The following is a 15,755-nucleotide window of genomic DNA, read 5'->3' on the forward strand; positions in this document are numbered from 1 at the left end:
TGAAAAGAAAGGCAAGAGAAACTCAAAATGACCAACAAGAAGTCTTTATTGCCAATAAATCTTCATAACTCATGGCATCACATTTCTTTCTAGCAAACTTTATTTTGATAGGAAGCAGTTTTCAATCTTAAGCATAAAATACTCAACAATTAGTACATCTGCCATTTTTATTCAAGAATTACTTTCTGCTGTATTTAATAAATGTTAATTTACACAACTAACACAGATACATCTTTTATTAGAACAAATGTTGGTATGGAAATGTAATACAAATAAAGATATACTTAATATTCATGAAAAGTTAAGTATTTTTGAATTTATGAATGTGAAATAATGCTCGACATCAAACTCTCTTACCTGAATTTCTTGTCAACATGCTACTTAGTATCCACTACAAAATGTCACATGAACTACTGTTTTCAAGCCTACGTGTGTACTGAATACAATTTTTAACAAACTCAAGTATCTATGAATTCCAAACAGATTATTAAAAGATAGTAAAGACAATTATGATATTTATGGTGCTATGTTGTAAAAGAAACCTCTAATTTTATTATATTTAGGCCTAAAATGTAAGAGACTAACAACAAATTTCCAATATATTTTGTCTTTAATCCTGCAATTTCCACCCTGAAAATATTATATAAATGTTCAAAGAAAAGAAAATATCACCTAGGAATGTGTGCTAAACTTCTGTCATGAAATTCCTACTAGAAATTGTTCATAAAAAAGTATGACGAACAGTGAGCAAGGGAAGAGTTACCAACGTAGTCTAAGTTGAGGAATCCTAATTAAAAGCAGGAGAAAGAAAATATGCAGGAAGACAGAACTGTTAGCAAATGTCATGTGTATGTCAAATAAAGAAATCAATCTCCGCTATCAACTAATTGTACGAGCTATTACCTACATAATATCACTAGTTTCTACAAAGCATGTTGCAAATATCAGGATGTCCCATTCTGGAAAATAATAAATATATAAGAATACATTATAAAGTCTGTACACATCTATATCATTCAATATGTAAGACGTTAGGCACTGAAACAACAGAAAGCTGGTACTTAGATGTACATAAGTCACTATGTGAACATGAAGATATAACAATGTAGGATTTGAGGTTTTCACGGCAGTGAGTCTGAAAATTGCTGTCTTCTGGGTTGTTGCCGCGTGTAGTATGGTAGATTTCCACCAACATTTCAGAGGTCATGATGCCTCCGTCATCAGGGCTCTGATGACGGAGGCAGAATGACCTCTGAAACGGTGGAAATCTACCATACTACACGGCGCAATAATCCAGAAGACAACATCTTCAAGATATAACAGTACTTTGAAAACAAGGGGTTCAAACTGACAGGAAAGTTCTGGCACATAGGTCAGACATTATAATTAAAAATAAGGCCAAAATTTGCTTTCTGACTAATGTAGCAATACTATCATATAGTAATGTAACACAGGAGTGAAAAAAGGAATTAAAATACATAAATCTATGTATAGAAATTCAATGCATGTGGAACACAAAATGTTTAGCCACACCAGAAATCATTTGAGCCACAGAAATTGTAACTAATGGACTAAAAAAGTACTTTGAAACAATACAAGGAAAGCAATAAATAGATTCCTCATAAAAACAGCCATACTAGGATCACACATAATATGTAAAGTGTTACTAGAAGCAGAAACTTGAAGCCCGAGTGGTGGAGTTCACCACCACTGGTTCAAAACAGAAAATACCAAGAAAAACCCACAAAAAGAGGGGGAAATTAGTAATAACGTTTGAAATTAATAACAAAACAATACCAAAAATGAGTATTGCAACTACTTGCAAAAGCCTCAAAATAATGTTATAAAGATATAACAACTGTAATGAATAGACAAAATATTATGCATAAAATAAATGTACCTGCAGCACTATGTCAGCAAACTACTGAACAATGGTTCCATCTAGTGACAGGCTTCCAACTACAGTGAAACCTCGATGCATCGTTTTCGGCGGGGGTGGGAAATAAAAACGATGAATGCGGGAAAACGATAGATGCGGGAAAGCATTAACAATTTTAAAAAAACAATGTTTCTCTTTCAAAGTTACTTCTTTTTACCAAAAAAGTCTTTAATGGACAACTGGTTTGTCGAAACTTTACCGTTTTAGACCAAACAGAGAGCACTTTCCACGTTCAAAATGTTTCCTCATCACGTTCACTAATATTACGCGCATGAAAGAACGACTTCACTTTTGCCAATGCAGCGTGTGCTTCGGCAAAACTCGGCACAGCTTCGGGCTCGCATTCGTCGTCTTCCTCTTCCTCACCGCTCCCACCCCCTTCGCGATCTTCACACAACTCACCAATCGTGTCGACTCCGCATATAGCAAGCTCGCTGTCTACTGCCGCGTAGTCACCAAATTTAACCACGTCTTTCACGGCGCCAAATCGATTCCAGTCTTCGTGAAAGCCATCATGCTCATCCTCATCTTCATCCACACTGACCTTAGAGTCTGCTTGTGCGCGAAGTTCTCACCCGTAGCCACCTTTGCGAAAACAATTCACAACAGTTGGTTGGGAGACTTGCCGCAAAGCTGCCACTGTGAAATGAATTGCTTGTAGCACGTCAATTTTCATGTTGACATCCTTCCCAGCATCCATTACACATACAGCTGTTTGCACAAGGCGCTTTCTATACAACTGCTTGAAAGACTTGATGGTGCCCAAATCAAGCGGTTGCAAGACGCTCGTGCAATTTGCTGGATACTGCACGACTTTCACATTTCGTAGAAATGTCGTGTCCTTCGGATGAGCGGCACAATTATCTACAAATAGCAAAATCTTTCTGCCTTGTGCGCCCATGGAGGCATCCAGAGAACTTCAAAACGCCGTAAAGATGTCTGTTGTCATCCAAGCCTTTTTGTTGGCGTGATATTTCACCGGAAGTTTTTTCATGTTTTTGAAACAACGCGGTTTTAGTGATTTTCCAACTACAATCGGAACCCGTTTGTCACTACCGTCACTGTTAACACACAGAAGAACTGTAATTCGGTGTTTTGTACGTTTCCCCCCGTGGCAAGATTCACCTTTCAATGCCAGCGTCCTATCCGGAAGGACGTTGTAGAAAAGTCCGGTCTCATCCGCAATATAAATGTCCCGCGGCTCATACCCCTCCAGCAGTGTTGGCAGTCTCTCGAGCCGCAGCTCCGTTCTTTCCACATCCACAGCAGCACTTTCGCCGGCTAACTTCTTGTAGACCATACCATGTCGTTCTTTAAACCTACTAATCCAGCCATTCGACGCTGCAAAATTTTCAATATTCAGTCTTGCGGCTATCGTCTTGGCTTTTTCCCGCAAGATGTTGCCATCAACAGGAATTCCTGAGGCCCGCGATTGCTGGTACCAAGTGAAGAGGACACTTTCTAGCTCACTGAAAGTTGATTTTCTTCCGATTTTCCTTTTTTTGCTTGAATTACCACACTTGTCAGTTTGTTTTCAGATTTCTTTCTTCTTTGCAACTATTGAATTTAAAGTAGATGGTGCTAATCCAATCTTTTTTCAAATGGATTCTTCTCCACTTCTTCTATGATTTTTAATCTTTCTTGAAGAGTTCTGACTTGCTTTACTGGGCGAGACATGGTACAGGAATAACAACAAAATAATTAACAGGAGTAAGAGGAATAACAAAATATTTACGGGAACAACAACAAAAGTATAGACTGGAACAATAACAGGAAGAATGGAAATACTATTACTGCCGAACACGACGAAACGTAGCCGTAGAAGACACTGAACCACTGGAAACGAGATGAACCAGAAGAATGAAAAGTGCCGCCCGCCTTTCCTTTGTACTTAGAAATTCACACTGCACATGCCATCTGGCATCGCTGGAACGAAATATGAGTGCACCCTAATTAAACTCGTAAAATTTCTGACAATGAGCACCCCCATTCACTCCAACTATCACCCCTCATTCCAAAAGAATCTGTGCTGGTTGGGCGACATAACAGGTTACCGCTACTGTGTATTCCAAAAACATTGTGCGTCTTTCAGTATTAATTTATCTCAAAACCCAGCATTTTAATTTCTCAGAAACGATCATTGCGGGAAAATTGTGGGCCGGGACTAAGATTTTTGAGCGATCGATGCGATAAAACGATAGTTCGAGGAACGATAGAAGCGGGAAAATGTAATTTTATATGGGATGTATCCGGGACCGAACAAAACGGACGATGCACAAGGGAAAACGATAGTTTGGGGAAGGATGGATAGAGGTTTCACTGTACTAATATAAGAAGAGAGAGAGAGAGAGAGAGAGAGCATAATAATTCATAGCTGCAAAATTTTAAACCTGAGTTAATTCAGGATATTGAGGAACTGATTACAAGGATGAAGGCTGGACTTCTTTACTAATGTAAACAAACATACATTAGAACAAAGTATGTCATTCATTTAATTCTCACATGTCATACTAATATATAAAACAAATGATGCAACTTCAATCCAAACTTAGAAATTTAAGAACTGAAAGAAAATGTGAGATCAATTAGGTGCAAATGCCACCTCATAACCAATCAACAATCTTAGTTGTTGTTTTATGCGTAATTAAAATTAAAGAGATTTGAAACATTCACATATAAGGCCAATTGCTTAAAATGTTACCTTGTACAAGCTGTCTGGTAAAACTAGGCATATTGTAGGGCAATACCACACTCTTTCTATGCATGAACTTATCAAGGACATGTCGAAGGTCAAATACAGATCACACAAAAAAACAATGTACTAATCCAATAATTATTAGGCAACACAGCATTCTTTGCTGATATCCTGAATACATTTTATTTTGGATTAAAATAAGGAATGTCAACACATACAGAATACATCTTCAGTTCATGTTACAATTTTAAATATTTAATTACTACTGTACTTACTGACAAAATATTGCCAAGATCTTCGCAAAAATGAACGAATTGTATACAGATATCATGAACAAAACTTTGTCTCAAAATGCAATATGCTCTGAGATTGTTATGAAAGAAGGTAACATCTCCTCACTCTCTTCTATTCAAAATTCTTCTTGTATGAGATACCAATCCATGTGACATTAGCAAATTCACATTCTACTCAGATAAATCTCTTCCTTCTTCACAGGAAAGAATATAGTCTGTCTATATGTGATTACAAACCATAGAGTTTAAGAGTTCTGTCCATGCTAGTTGAGGCAATGTATTGAGCATGGCGACCAAATCTCACTCCTGTGGCCATTGCAGTATGATCATTAAATACTTTTAATTCTTGCCACTGTTTACACAGGTACACTCTGAAAGAACACAAATACCATTAGAAATATTATAAATCATAAACAGTTGAAGGAAAGGTTACATAATATCAGTTACTAGAGCCTACAAACAACTCTTCACTTCCCTGTTCATGTATCCATATAACAAATATGCATGTGAGACAGGACAAGACACAACTATAATGTACTTTTCCTCAACATTTTTGGCAATGTCTGATTCAATAAATAGGAAAACTTATGTTTTTTATTACAATATTGAAAGGTAACAAACCAATCATCTTCCTCACCATAACATGGTCTTCCTTAAGCTGTTTTCCTTAAATAAACAATTCTGAAATAACTGTTTACTCATTGGAAACTCTTACGCAGCCCTGTAAGTAGGCCATCTATCTGATACCGATATTCTAAAATTTACCACTGTGGCCCCACACTGTATTTCCTTGATGCACTAAACCATTGCCAAGCATTAAGATAGGGATGGGTCTAGAAAGCATTTTGAGCTACAGAAAACAGGATATGGGTGCACTGTCCTTCAGCCATTCAAGAAATTCCTAGTCATGAAATCCAAAGTTTAATTATAAATATCACAAGACTAGTGAATCAGATCCTAACCTCAATCAATCAAGTTTATGCCTCTATAATCTAATTATTTCACTTTCACTTTATTTCACCTACATTTATCTCCAAAGCAGTTTCTATCCATGAGGTGTTCCAATCAAAATGTTCTGTGCTTCTCCTCATATAAACATTCCAGAGCAAAAATATAAATACAGGTAGGCCTCAATCTGAGCCGGTCCAATTTGCGCCGATTCAGAATAACGCTGATTTTTAAATTAGAAAGTCAAAAAGTGAAAAAAAAAACTTTACTATTACTTATAACATTTTACAATGTTTCTCGTACTGCTTCTTATACTAAATCATAATTCTTACATAGCTCATTTTGAATAAAAATTATAAATACAGTCATCTCTGCAATTACGTATGTTTCGTTAACACGAATTTGCTCCAATGAGATCGATGAATCAGTAAAAGCTATTTGTGAAATGCAAACTTTTGCATATGCGAGTTTGCTCTTATGCAATTGAGGCCATGAGGCCGTATCATGAAATTTTGAAAGAAAAAATCCACAGTCCACACGACACATGATGATCCTCAACCAGGGACTTCATCAGAGAACTAACGCCGCTTCATCACGCCATTGCCAATTGTAAGTGTATAAAATATATTTTTTAAATTCCCTTTATTTTATTTATTTACGTTATTTCAGAGCTTTAAATGTAATACCATTATATTACTCATCAACGTTTGGGTGCTGGGAATGCATATCATTGACTACATTAAAAAATCGTTCCAATTTACGCCGGTTGGTCCAGGAACACATCCCCGGCATAAATCGAGGGCTACTTGTACACTATGACATGACTGCCGGTAAACAACAGGCTTGAAGTTACTGCCTGGTAACAAGAGACTGTCAGTCCTTATGAACCCTGCCACATATGTACAAAAATGTATACCAGCAAGCAATATAGAGAAATATGTCACAGAACATGCTATGTATTATTACACGTCTTTTGAGACTGTAACATACTGAAATTTGAGGAAACAACATTTCCTAACAGCTCTGTTTATTCAATGTTCTATTCTGAATCTGTAACATATATTAAAAAAAAGATTACAACTTGTGAAAACAAAACAGTTCATAGCATAGAATGATTATGCGAACACAAAATATCACAATACTAAATGTCAAGAATCAAAATATTTTACCTGACGTCAGTCCCTGCAACAGCAAGGTATGTACCACTCTGGTCAAAACATAGATCCCGAATCTCATAACCTTCATCCATTTGTAACGTCTTAAAATTCTTCAGCTTCCTTAGATCCCACAGTTTAACACACGTGTCATCAGCTGCTGTTGCCAAGTAGTAACCATTCTCAGAGAATGAAATAGCAGTGATAGGACCCGAGTGACCTGAAAGCAAGTTGCATGCAAAATTTGAGATTAAAATATAAGGAATCTTATTATGAAGCACTTCACTATAAAGTATTTTATATGAAATGATCACTATAATGAAACAGGTCAGGAAATGTACACAAAACATAACAATTCTGGTGGTGTTTGCTCTCTGACTGCCTCTAAATTTATCATTCCTGCTCATATAATGTATGTAAGCATGTCAATTCCTTTATGTCACTTGCTCAGTTTTAGATGCAAAAATAGTTCTGGGAGGCTGTGAGTTCAGTCAAAACATGACTCCTGACCCTTTTTCAATTGTACCCATGATGCTGTATGTCTGAGGTCAATGACCTTTGCAAGGGCAGGCTGGGTGGTGATATCACAGAGACTCAGCAACTTCTCTGAATGGGCAGAGTGAATGACCAAGGATCGTGAAAACCTCAAATCCTACATAATGCATGCATCTTTTCTACTTCCTTACAAATACACTTAAAAATAGGTGTAATGCAATATTTATTACCACATCATGACTTAGTTGATTAATTTTAGAGCCACCTCTAACAATTAAAAGACAAGAATAATACCAAAAATGTTTGTCAAATACATATTATACTAAGTAATATTTTCAAAAGACAAGGCAACGTGACTGAATTTATCAGAAGAGTGGTGGCATCTTAACATTTGAGATTTGTCAAAACTTGCCACTAATGTTAGTACATAGGGCTGCCAGAAATTATAATTGTTACACACTTTATTATTATTAGTGTTCTGTCTGACGACAGGTCCATATGAACAGGATCCTTCCATCCTTTTCTCGGACTGGGACCTGTTCATATACGTTCTTGGCAGATGATCCAGAAGTGGTTTGCCATTGCCTTCTTCTGTGTGTGAATGGAGTAATTGTTGGGATGCCACGGAGGAAAACTCCGTGTTGCCTAGACCACGGTCTTGCCCAACACAAGTTATAAATTCGGGCACCGCCGGGAATCGAACCCGAGACCCCAGGATTACAAGGCCAGCGTTCTAACTGCTAGACCACGATATAAATCTTATATACAGTTTAACAGAAAATCAGACAAGTCTATACCAACCCAAGTTTTGAAATATTATCTTAATTTTCAGTTGCAGTTCCAATGGTATAATTTTTCAAGGGATTCACCTTTATCATACCTAACCAATTACATGACATAATGTTTATTTACTGTCACTAGCAGATCAAACACAAATCAGAGATGTAACCGTCCTTCCACACTCGACTCGCTGTTTGCTTGTTGAAGCCACAGGTCAGACCCAGTGACGTGCCAGGCACTCATACGGTTACAACTTTTAGTACTTATGATAAGTGTGAAAGGGATTTAAGGAAATTCTGATGATGGGCATGGGTTTTGTCGGTGAGCATGGGCCTCCGATTCCCAAGGAATATACGGAGAAGGCAGTGGTGGGGTTGATGTTTTGCTAAGGATGCGAAATCTCTGGAGTAACTATAGACGACTAAAGACGCCACTGGTGAGCTGAGAGACGTTAACTTTATTGCCTCTTGAGACACTTTGAAGTGTAACCAGCTACAATTAATGCAAGGCAGTGCGATGATTCGGCTGTTATATAAAAAATCTGAAGTACATGTAGAACGGTCTGCATTACCTGAAGACCAAAACTTAAGAGAGAGCCTTGCAACAACACAATCGTTCTTTAAATACGGCGATCTGATTCGTTCCGCCAAAATCACCCCATAACGGCGGGAACACGCCTATAAGCCATATTCAAATTCCACCAGTCAGTCGCAGTGAGGCAATAGTTTCAATGCAATCGTCACTCCACATCTGGAAAGGCTTAAGAGTATGTTGCGTAACAACTTAAACGATTGCACAATCTTTGTTTATTTCATGTTCCCTCTGGACGGAAAGTCAAGCGACTGAGTATGGCCACTTTCTTCCAATTTAATATGTTTAACAAGGCTAAAATTAATAAAATTTGGATGAAGTAAGGCGTACCAAATATCATCTAATCACGCCTCCTTCGCTTACATAAACCAGATTAACATGCCAAAGCCTGGTTTACCCCTCATCTCAGGTTCAGCCCATTCGGGAATCGAACTATGAACTTGGACTGGCACAGAACAGAGCCAAACATAATGAAACAGAAGTAAATTAATTTGTTCTTACCTGGAAAGTTTGCTACATTTGACTGTTCTTTTAAATCCCATATTTTGACTTGTGAATCAGAAGTTCCTGTACCAAAGATGAGACCATCTGGATGAAACTGGGCTGTTGTCAATGCAATACCACTTGAACCTGAACCTTGATCAGCAACCTATATTATCAATTTAAATGCAATTAAGTACAACAGCAACATCTACGTTTATGTAACAAACATATAATACTGTTAAGACTGTAAAGTACCTTCGTGAGCAGACGTCCACTTCTTATGTCAGAAAAAGCCCAGTGCTGATCAGTTGATGTTGAAAGAACATAATCCCCTGTTGGATGGAGCGACAAGCCTGTAACTGGGCCTTCATGTGCTCGAAGCATTTGAGTTGTCTGTGATGTTGGAACATTCCACACCCGAATGGTTGTATCTGGAGATGCTGTTATCACTAAATCCTGTTAAAAGACAAAATATTATATCTTAGTTATTAAAGATATTTTATAAAAGATTCTTTACTTAGGGGTTCCTCACATATTATATTTTAAATATTTATTTTTCAAGAAAATACATTGCAAAAAGTTAAAGATTACCTCATCAGGATGATAAATGACACGTGTAACTTTCTTGGTGTGACCCTTCAGAATAGCCACCACCTGTTCAGTATCCTTATTGAAAACTGTGGCATTGCGATCATTTCCTCCAGTCAATATTTTGCTCGTATCTGCACCATGGATATCAAGAGACAGAATACCTGGGATACTAGCACTATGAAGACCCTGCAAAAAAAGCCATTTTATGAGAAAGCCAAGTGGTCTCATTGGCTCTGTTACCAATCAGATTTGTTCACAAAACCCCTTTCTCTCTAATATTTCTGAGGAAATTGTAAGAATAGACAATAAAAGACCAACATCGGCGAACACCAAATATAAAGATAAAACTGCATTAATAGTTTTCCTCAATGTTACAGGTGATGCTAGACTTCAAATCGTACTGTATAACAACTCTGATCCACATAAATTTATTCAGAAAACACTGAGGTCAAAATAAAGGATAAAGTACCTAGAAATCAATGAAAAGAGCATACAACAGAAAATAACAAAATACTATTCCAGTAAGAATAATGTGCGAGTTATATATAGCAACTGGTATGTGGAAGAAGGCCATTAAGTTAAGGAAAATTAACATCTCCTAAATATATGCTACAAAAAAAAATTGTATCCCCAAAATTGTGGATGAAACTCCCCACCCCCAATATGCATGGACAACTTAGATAAGACAGCTGTCTTCAGCAATGTTGTGAAACAGCCTGGTAGATAAAACATTTCAGAGGAGCTCACTGCATCTGTAATCAAAGTAATGAGTAAGCCACGCCAGTCAACGAACCAAAAAGACTTGATAGTGGAGACAGTGAAGCTCCTCTGAAACACTGATAAAAATCAACCAGACTACATAAGCCATCTTCATAACAGCTGTGGTAGAAACCTGAAATATCACATGGACAGTCTATTATTCCATAATACTAATTCACATATCTAGTGGTATTTAAAATTTATTTATGAAATACACGCTGTAATGAAATACAGTAACACCTGACTAGCAAAACCAGGGGACCTCTGACATATGTTAGTTCTTAACAGACAAGTAGTGTGGTCCATCTTTGTAAGACTTGGAATTTTTTCTTCATAACATGAAAAATCTATTACACAGGGTCAAAAATGAAAGAATTGAATAAATAGTGTCTTATCTTTGGATCCTTCCTGCATTAAGTGTTCTATGTCTTTCACAGTACTCTGAAAATGGTGTTTTACTTATACATACAGGATGTGAAGCAAGCGTGTGGAAAGTGCGTATGGAATCATGCGAGATTAGGTCCTCTGGTACGGTCCTCCCCCTCTTCTTTCGTTCTTGAGTCAAAACAGTTGCTTTATCCTGTAGCTTCTGAATAACTTCAGCTGTCATGCCTGCCTGCTCTGTTGGTTGGTTTGCTATACCACCTGCTTCCACAGCAATTGCCTGAAACACATCGTATGTTCAATTAGTATGCCACCACTCCTTGAATACCGCAGCAATTCATACACAATGACGAAAGTTATTGCTGCTTGTTCTCATTACTGTTATTGTTTAATTCATAGGGCATTTAACTTACTGGTTGTGGGATTCCTGCAGGATTTGTAGTCATTCCAGCCTGCGGTTTAAGCGTTGCAAGAGCCTCACGAGCAGCAGTTACCTCTTTAGTGAGTCGAGCAATTACACGACAGGCAGCGTCGTGCTGATACAAAGCATGACTGTTACAGAAAAGAAACATAATTTTCTTACTTAGAATACAGCTTACATGTGTGTCATACTTTTATATAAGTCACAATTATCTTCTTTACTGGAGTATAAACCAACTGATGACTTTTTTTTTTCTCCCAACAAATAAAAAGAAAAAAGGAGTTGATCAAGGTTAATTACACCATTACTTAATTTGCAAATGAACTACAATTTCTTACATTTTGAAACTGAATCCCAGCACTTACCACTCCAGTAACTATGGTACAATTCAGAGCTCTCGACAGGAAGTGAGGAGATTAGAAATTTTATGTGATAGTAACAACAGGAATTGTTAAGACACTAGTGACATAGTAAGAAAAAAATTTGGCTGTCACAGTAGTGAGAAGTCAGTTTTCTTCAAAATCAGATGAAAGTAAGATGTCAGTGATGTGATTAAAGATAAATATGACCTATGAGATGAGACGTGACACTTTTATTATTACTATTCTAAATTTGGTATTAATCTCATATTCACAAATGAGGCAAAATGGGTAAAAAAATTAAATAATATTGAATGTTTCTAGGAAACAGATGTCTAGTAACAATGTCATACATCGCACAGAAACCTATTTCTAAAGCAGAGACTTTTGTTTCTAGTAGTGCCATACTTGCATGAAATTTGTCAAGTTCTACATCAAAACAAGATTCAACAAATTTGTCTTTTGTGAATTTGCTCCCTTCTAACTGATCCTTCAATTATAACATACTATGTACCTCAATTCTTGTCTTGCAGTCTGCAGTTGCTGACGCTGAGTAAAACTATGTAACATTACAGCATCCCATTCATCCTGAAGTGTTTTTAAAATAGCAGGAATACTTGTTGCTGATGGAGGCTTTGGTTTGACCACGGGTGTCGCTGAAACATTTAAGTATATCATCAACATCTTTCTTTTAGTAAATAGTTGTTAAATTCTCTGGACATCAGGTATATAACAGGATGATTTTGATATAGCATTTTAGCTTCTATTAGTGTATTTATTAACAAAAAATAATACTTGTGAAGAAAACTTTATTAAACACTCTTATAAATAAAATGCATGACACAGCTCTTGATTACTAAAAGATCCTATTACTAACTTTTAACATCAATGAGCATATCAGCTGCAAGTTCCTTGCCATTGATGGGGTCTACCCCATTCTCTACCAAGTACTTTTCAATTAAACGCCTTTCAAATATGGCTCCAGACACTGGAGATATGACAGGATGTTCTGGAACTTCATTGGAAACTGAAATAAGAGAATATCAGGCTTAACATTTATAACATTCAGATATATGATAAAGATAGAGCCACTTCAATAACAGCAGCAGCAGTAGCAATAGTAACAATAGTTGTATTAATAGTAGTAAGTGCATATCAATGCAGTAAAGTTTATACATATGCAATGGAATAATAAAAGAAAAAAAACTGTAATGACAATAATGATAACTACAGCATCCCTTACTAGCAGCTCACAAGGTCTGAAAATTCCCTCAGATGAAAGTAAGGGTTTCAAGAAATTAACTTTCTTCATAGATTTAATAGTATTATAAGAATTATACAGCATTGGTACTTGAATTATAAGGTGCAGAGGAGAGCAAATTTAATTATTTTTAGGTACTGAATCATAACCAGAATGATTCAGTCAAATAATCAGGGGGAAAGTGGGAATATTAGAATTATTTCCGCTACTACACACGTTGATATGATACCAAGAGCAAAATTATGTGACATGTCACCACAGCATATACAGGATTTATACATAAATTATCTTTGCAACTTTACTGAAAATAAAACCTTTATGAAAAGACACAGACACAATGTTTGAGCATCATTTGTGAGAGAAACTCTCAACATTTCACCAAGTTCCCAGTAGATGGTAGCACCCATTGTTTTCCACTGCACTGTATCCATCTTTGCGAATCAAGTCAGTCGCCATGAACCAGGAGGAAAAGGCACAGTGTGTGGAATGGTTTATCAAAATGAAATTGGATACACAGGTCCAAAGATGTTTCAGAACAATACAAACAATTTATAGCTACATTCCATGTTTCAGGATAGGTAAACAAACAAAACATATTCATCTTGAGATTAGAACACCCAGGAAAGTGTCAGCTTTCAATAAAACAATACAGTGTTACTTCATAATACCGCACGTGAAGACAGTCTATGGGTAGAATAAGGATGAAGGATAGTTTATGGGCACATCAGCTACTCTGGTTATTAGCAATATGAATGAAGGAGATATCAGGGAGAAGAATTACAAGATGCATTCATGTTGACTGCATAGAAATATCACTGTTATCAACTACATACAAAATTTTATCCAACAGACTTCTATCAAGGGTAAATGAAATTATTGGGGATCATCAGTGTGGATTTTGATGTAATACATCAACTACTGACAGAAATTCTGCATTCCTCAGATACCGAAGAAAAAATGGCAGTCAATAGGACTCTACAACGGTTATTAAAAGATTCCAAGGAAGTGTGTGAATTCAATATACCAATGAAATTAGGCTAATTCAAATATAACAAAGCATGCATAAGTAAACATTTGTCCCATACATTTCCGTTTTAAAATGGTCTGAAACAAGGAGATGCTTCATCACCACTGCTTCTAAACTTTATTTTAGAACATACAATCTGGAAGATCCAAGAAAACAAGGGAGGGCTAGATTAGAATTGAATGAGACACACCAGCTTCTGTTCTATGCTGATGATAGTAATTTACTGAATCAAAACATTAATATCATAAAGGAAAACATGGAAGCTCAACAAGATGTGGGTATAGAAGTTGGTCAAGAAGTAAATGTAGAGAAAACTATGTGTGTGTCCACAACTCCATCACCAGACTGCAGGCCACAGTTATAAAGGTAGCTAATAAATCCCTTATAACTGTGGCAAAGTCCAGTTATTTGGGAATGGCATTAACAAATCAGAATTGAATTCATAATGAAATTAAGAGCAGACTAAATGCAGAGAATACTTGCTGCCAACAGTTCAGAACTTGTTCTTTCATGTTAACACAAACTGAGTATATTTGAACCCAGGAGAGATGAAGTAAGAGGAAGCTGGAGAAAACTGCATAATGAAGGGCTACATAATTTGTATTCTCCACTAAACAGAAACAATGATCAAATCGAGAATGATATGGGCAAGGCACTCAGCAAGCATGGGAAAAATGAGACATATATGCAAAATTTTGGTTGGAAAGCCTGAAGATAAGAGAGCTACTGAAAACCTTGGTGTGGATGGGAGGATATTTTTAAACTGATTTCATGGAAGACTGAATTCATTTGGCTCTGGATAGGGACCACAAGTGGGCTCTTGCGAACACAATAATGAACCTCCGGGGTTCAATAAAATGCGAGGTAGTTCTGGGCGTACATGAGCTTCTTAATGAGGACTGCATTATGGAGTTCATTACATGTACTTTAGAATTATGATCCCCTGTGCAAACATCCTGTGTGAAGTGATAAGCTAGAAATTCGTGAATTGGAAGCCGATTTCTTTTTAGAAGAGAAATACCGACTGAAGGTTTTTCCAACGCTAAATTAATAATAATCACAAGATCTACAAACTTATAACGTAAATAATCTTCCTAAATATAAAGTTGCCTATTTTAACAAAATAGTATCAAATGTTAATAAAACTACGTCAACAGTTTACATTAATGCTAAAAACATGCAACATTCCACACTTAATAAGCATCTATACAACGCTTATACGGCGGAAAATGAAGTTGAGGCCTATTCTCCTTACAATGTGCCGGTCGCAAGCAACCCTACACGTTAAAGTTAATAATATACAGGAATAGTATCATTTTAAAAACAGAATCTCTCTTTTACGCAATTAAATGATTAATATGTGTGACATTAAACTGTAGATATTACTTAATTCTATCCTTCAATCTGAAACAAATGCTAATAGATACCCACTAGCACAACACAGCGCCATTTTTACTATGGAACTACGATAATCAAAATAAGGAAAATATATTTAAAATTACAATAGATAATGACAATTTTAACGAATATCAGTATACTTTTTTTTATTAATTTCTTACAATGAGAGCTTAAAAT

The 15,755-nt window shown here is 36.4% G+C and overlaps 1 protein-coding gene and 1 long non-coding RNA gene across 2 annotated transcripts; both read right to left on the reverse strand.

Moving 5' to 3' along the window:
* Positions 1-18: 18 nt before the first annotated feature.
* LOC147873358 (uncharacterized) lies at positions 19-2,616 on the reverse strand. Its single transcript, XR_015535851.1, has 2 exons — positions 1,901-2,616; positions 19-959 (listed from the first exon to the last, which is right to left on the reverse strand). It is a non-coding gene; the product is annotated as an uncharacterized LOC147873358 (long non-coding RNA).
* A 1,791-nt stretch (positions 2,617-4,407) lies between these two features.
* Positions 4,408-15,651, reverse strand: Prp19 (pre-mRNA processing factor 19). The gene is made up of 10 exons (XM_022063033.2): positions 15,612-15,651; positions 12,770-12,919; positions 12,407-12,548; positions 11,526-11,664; positions 11,198-11,392; positions 9,970-10,155; positions 9,634-9,834; positions 9,397-9,544; positions 7,045-7,249; positions 4,408-5,298 (listed from the first exon to the last, which is right to left on the reverse strand). The coding sequence occupies exons 1-10, from the start codon at positions 15,628-15,630 to the stop codon at positions 5,157-5,159; spliced, it is 1,527 nt and encodes a 508-aa protein (XP_021918725.1). The 5' UTR covers positions 15,631-15,651; the 3' UTR covers positions 4,408-5,156.
* Between the last annotated feature and the right edge of the window lie 104 nt (positions 15,652-15,755).

This window comes from Zootermopsis nevadensis, unplaced genomic scaffold, assembly GCF_977971745.1.
Source record: "Zootermopsis nevadensis isolate Lab colony 2312 unplaced genomic scaffold, Znev_1.0 Znev_ptg000019l, whole genome shotgun sequence".
Taxonomy (NCBI): Eukaryota; Metazoa; Arthropoda; class Insecta; order Blattodea; family Termopsidae; genus Zootermopsis; species Zootermopsis nevadensis.

Bases quoted from the DNA above. Each gene is read 5' to 3' on its own strand.
- Prp19 (XM_022063033.2), bottom strand. The intron at 11,393-11,525 runs GTAAGTTAAATG...GATGTGTTTCAG, and splicing joins CTGCAGGAATCCCACAACCA to GCAATTGCTGTGGAAGCAGG. The intron at 7,250-9,396 runs GTAAGAACAAAT...ACTTGCTTTCAG, and splicing joins AAATGTAGCAAACTTTCCAG to GTCACTCGGGTCCTATCACT.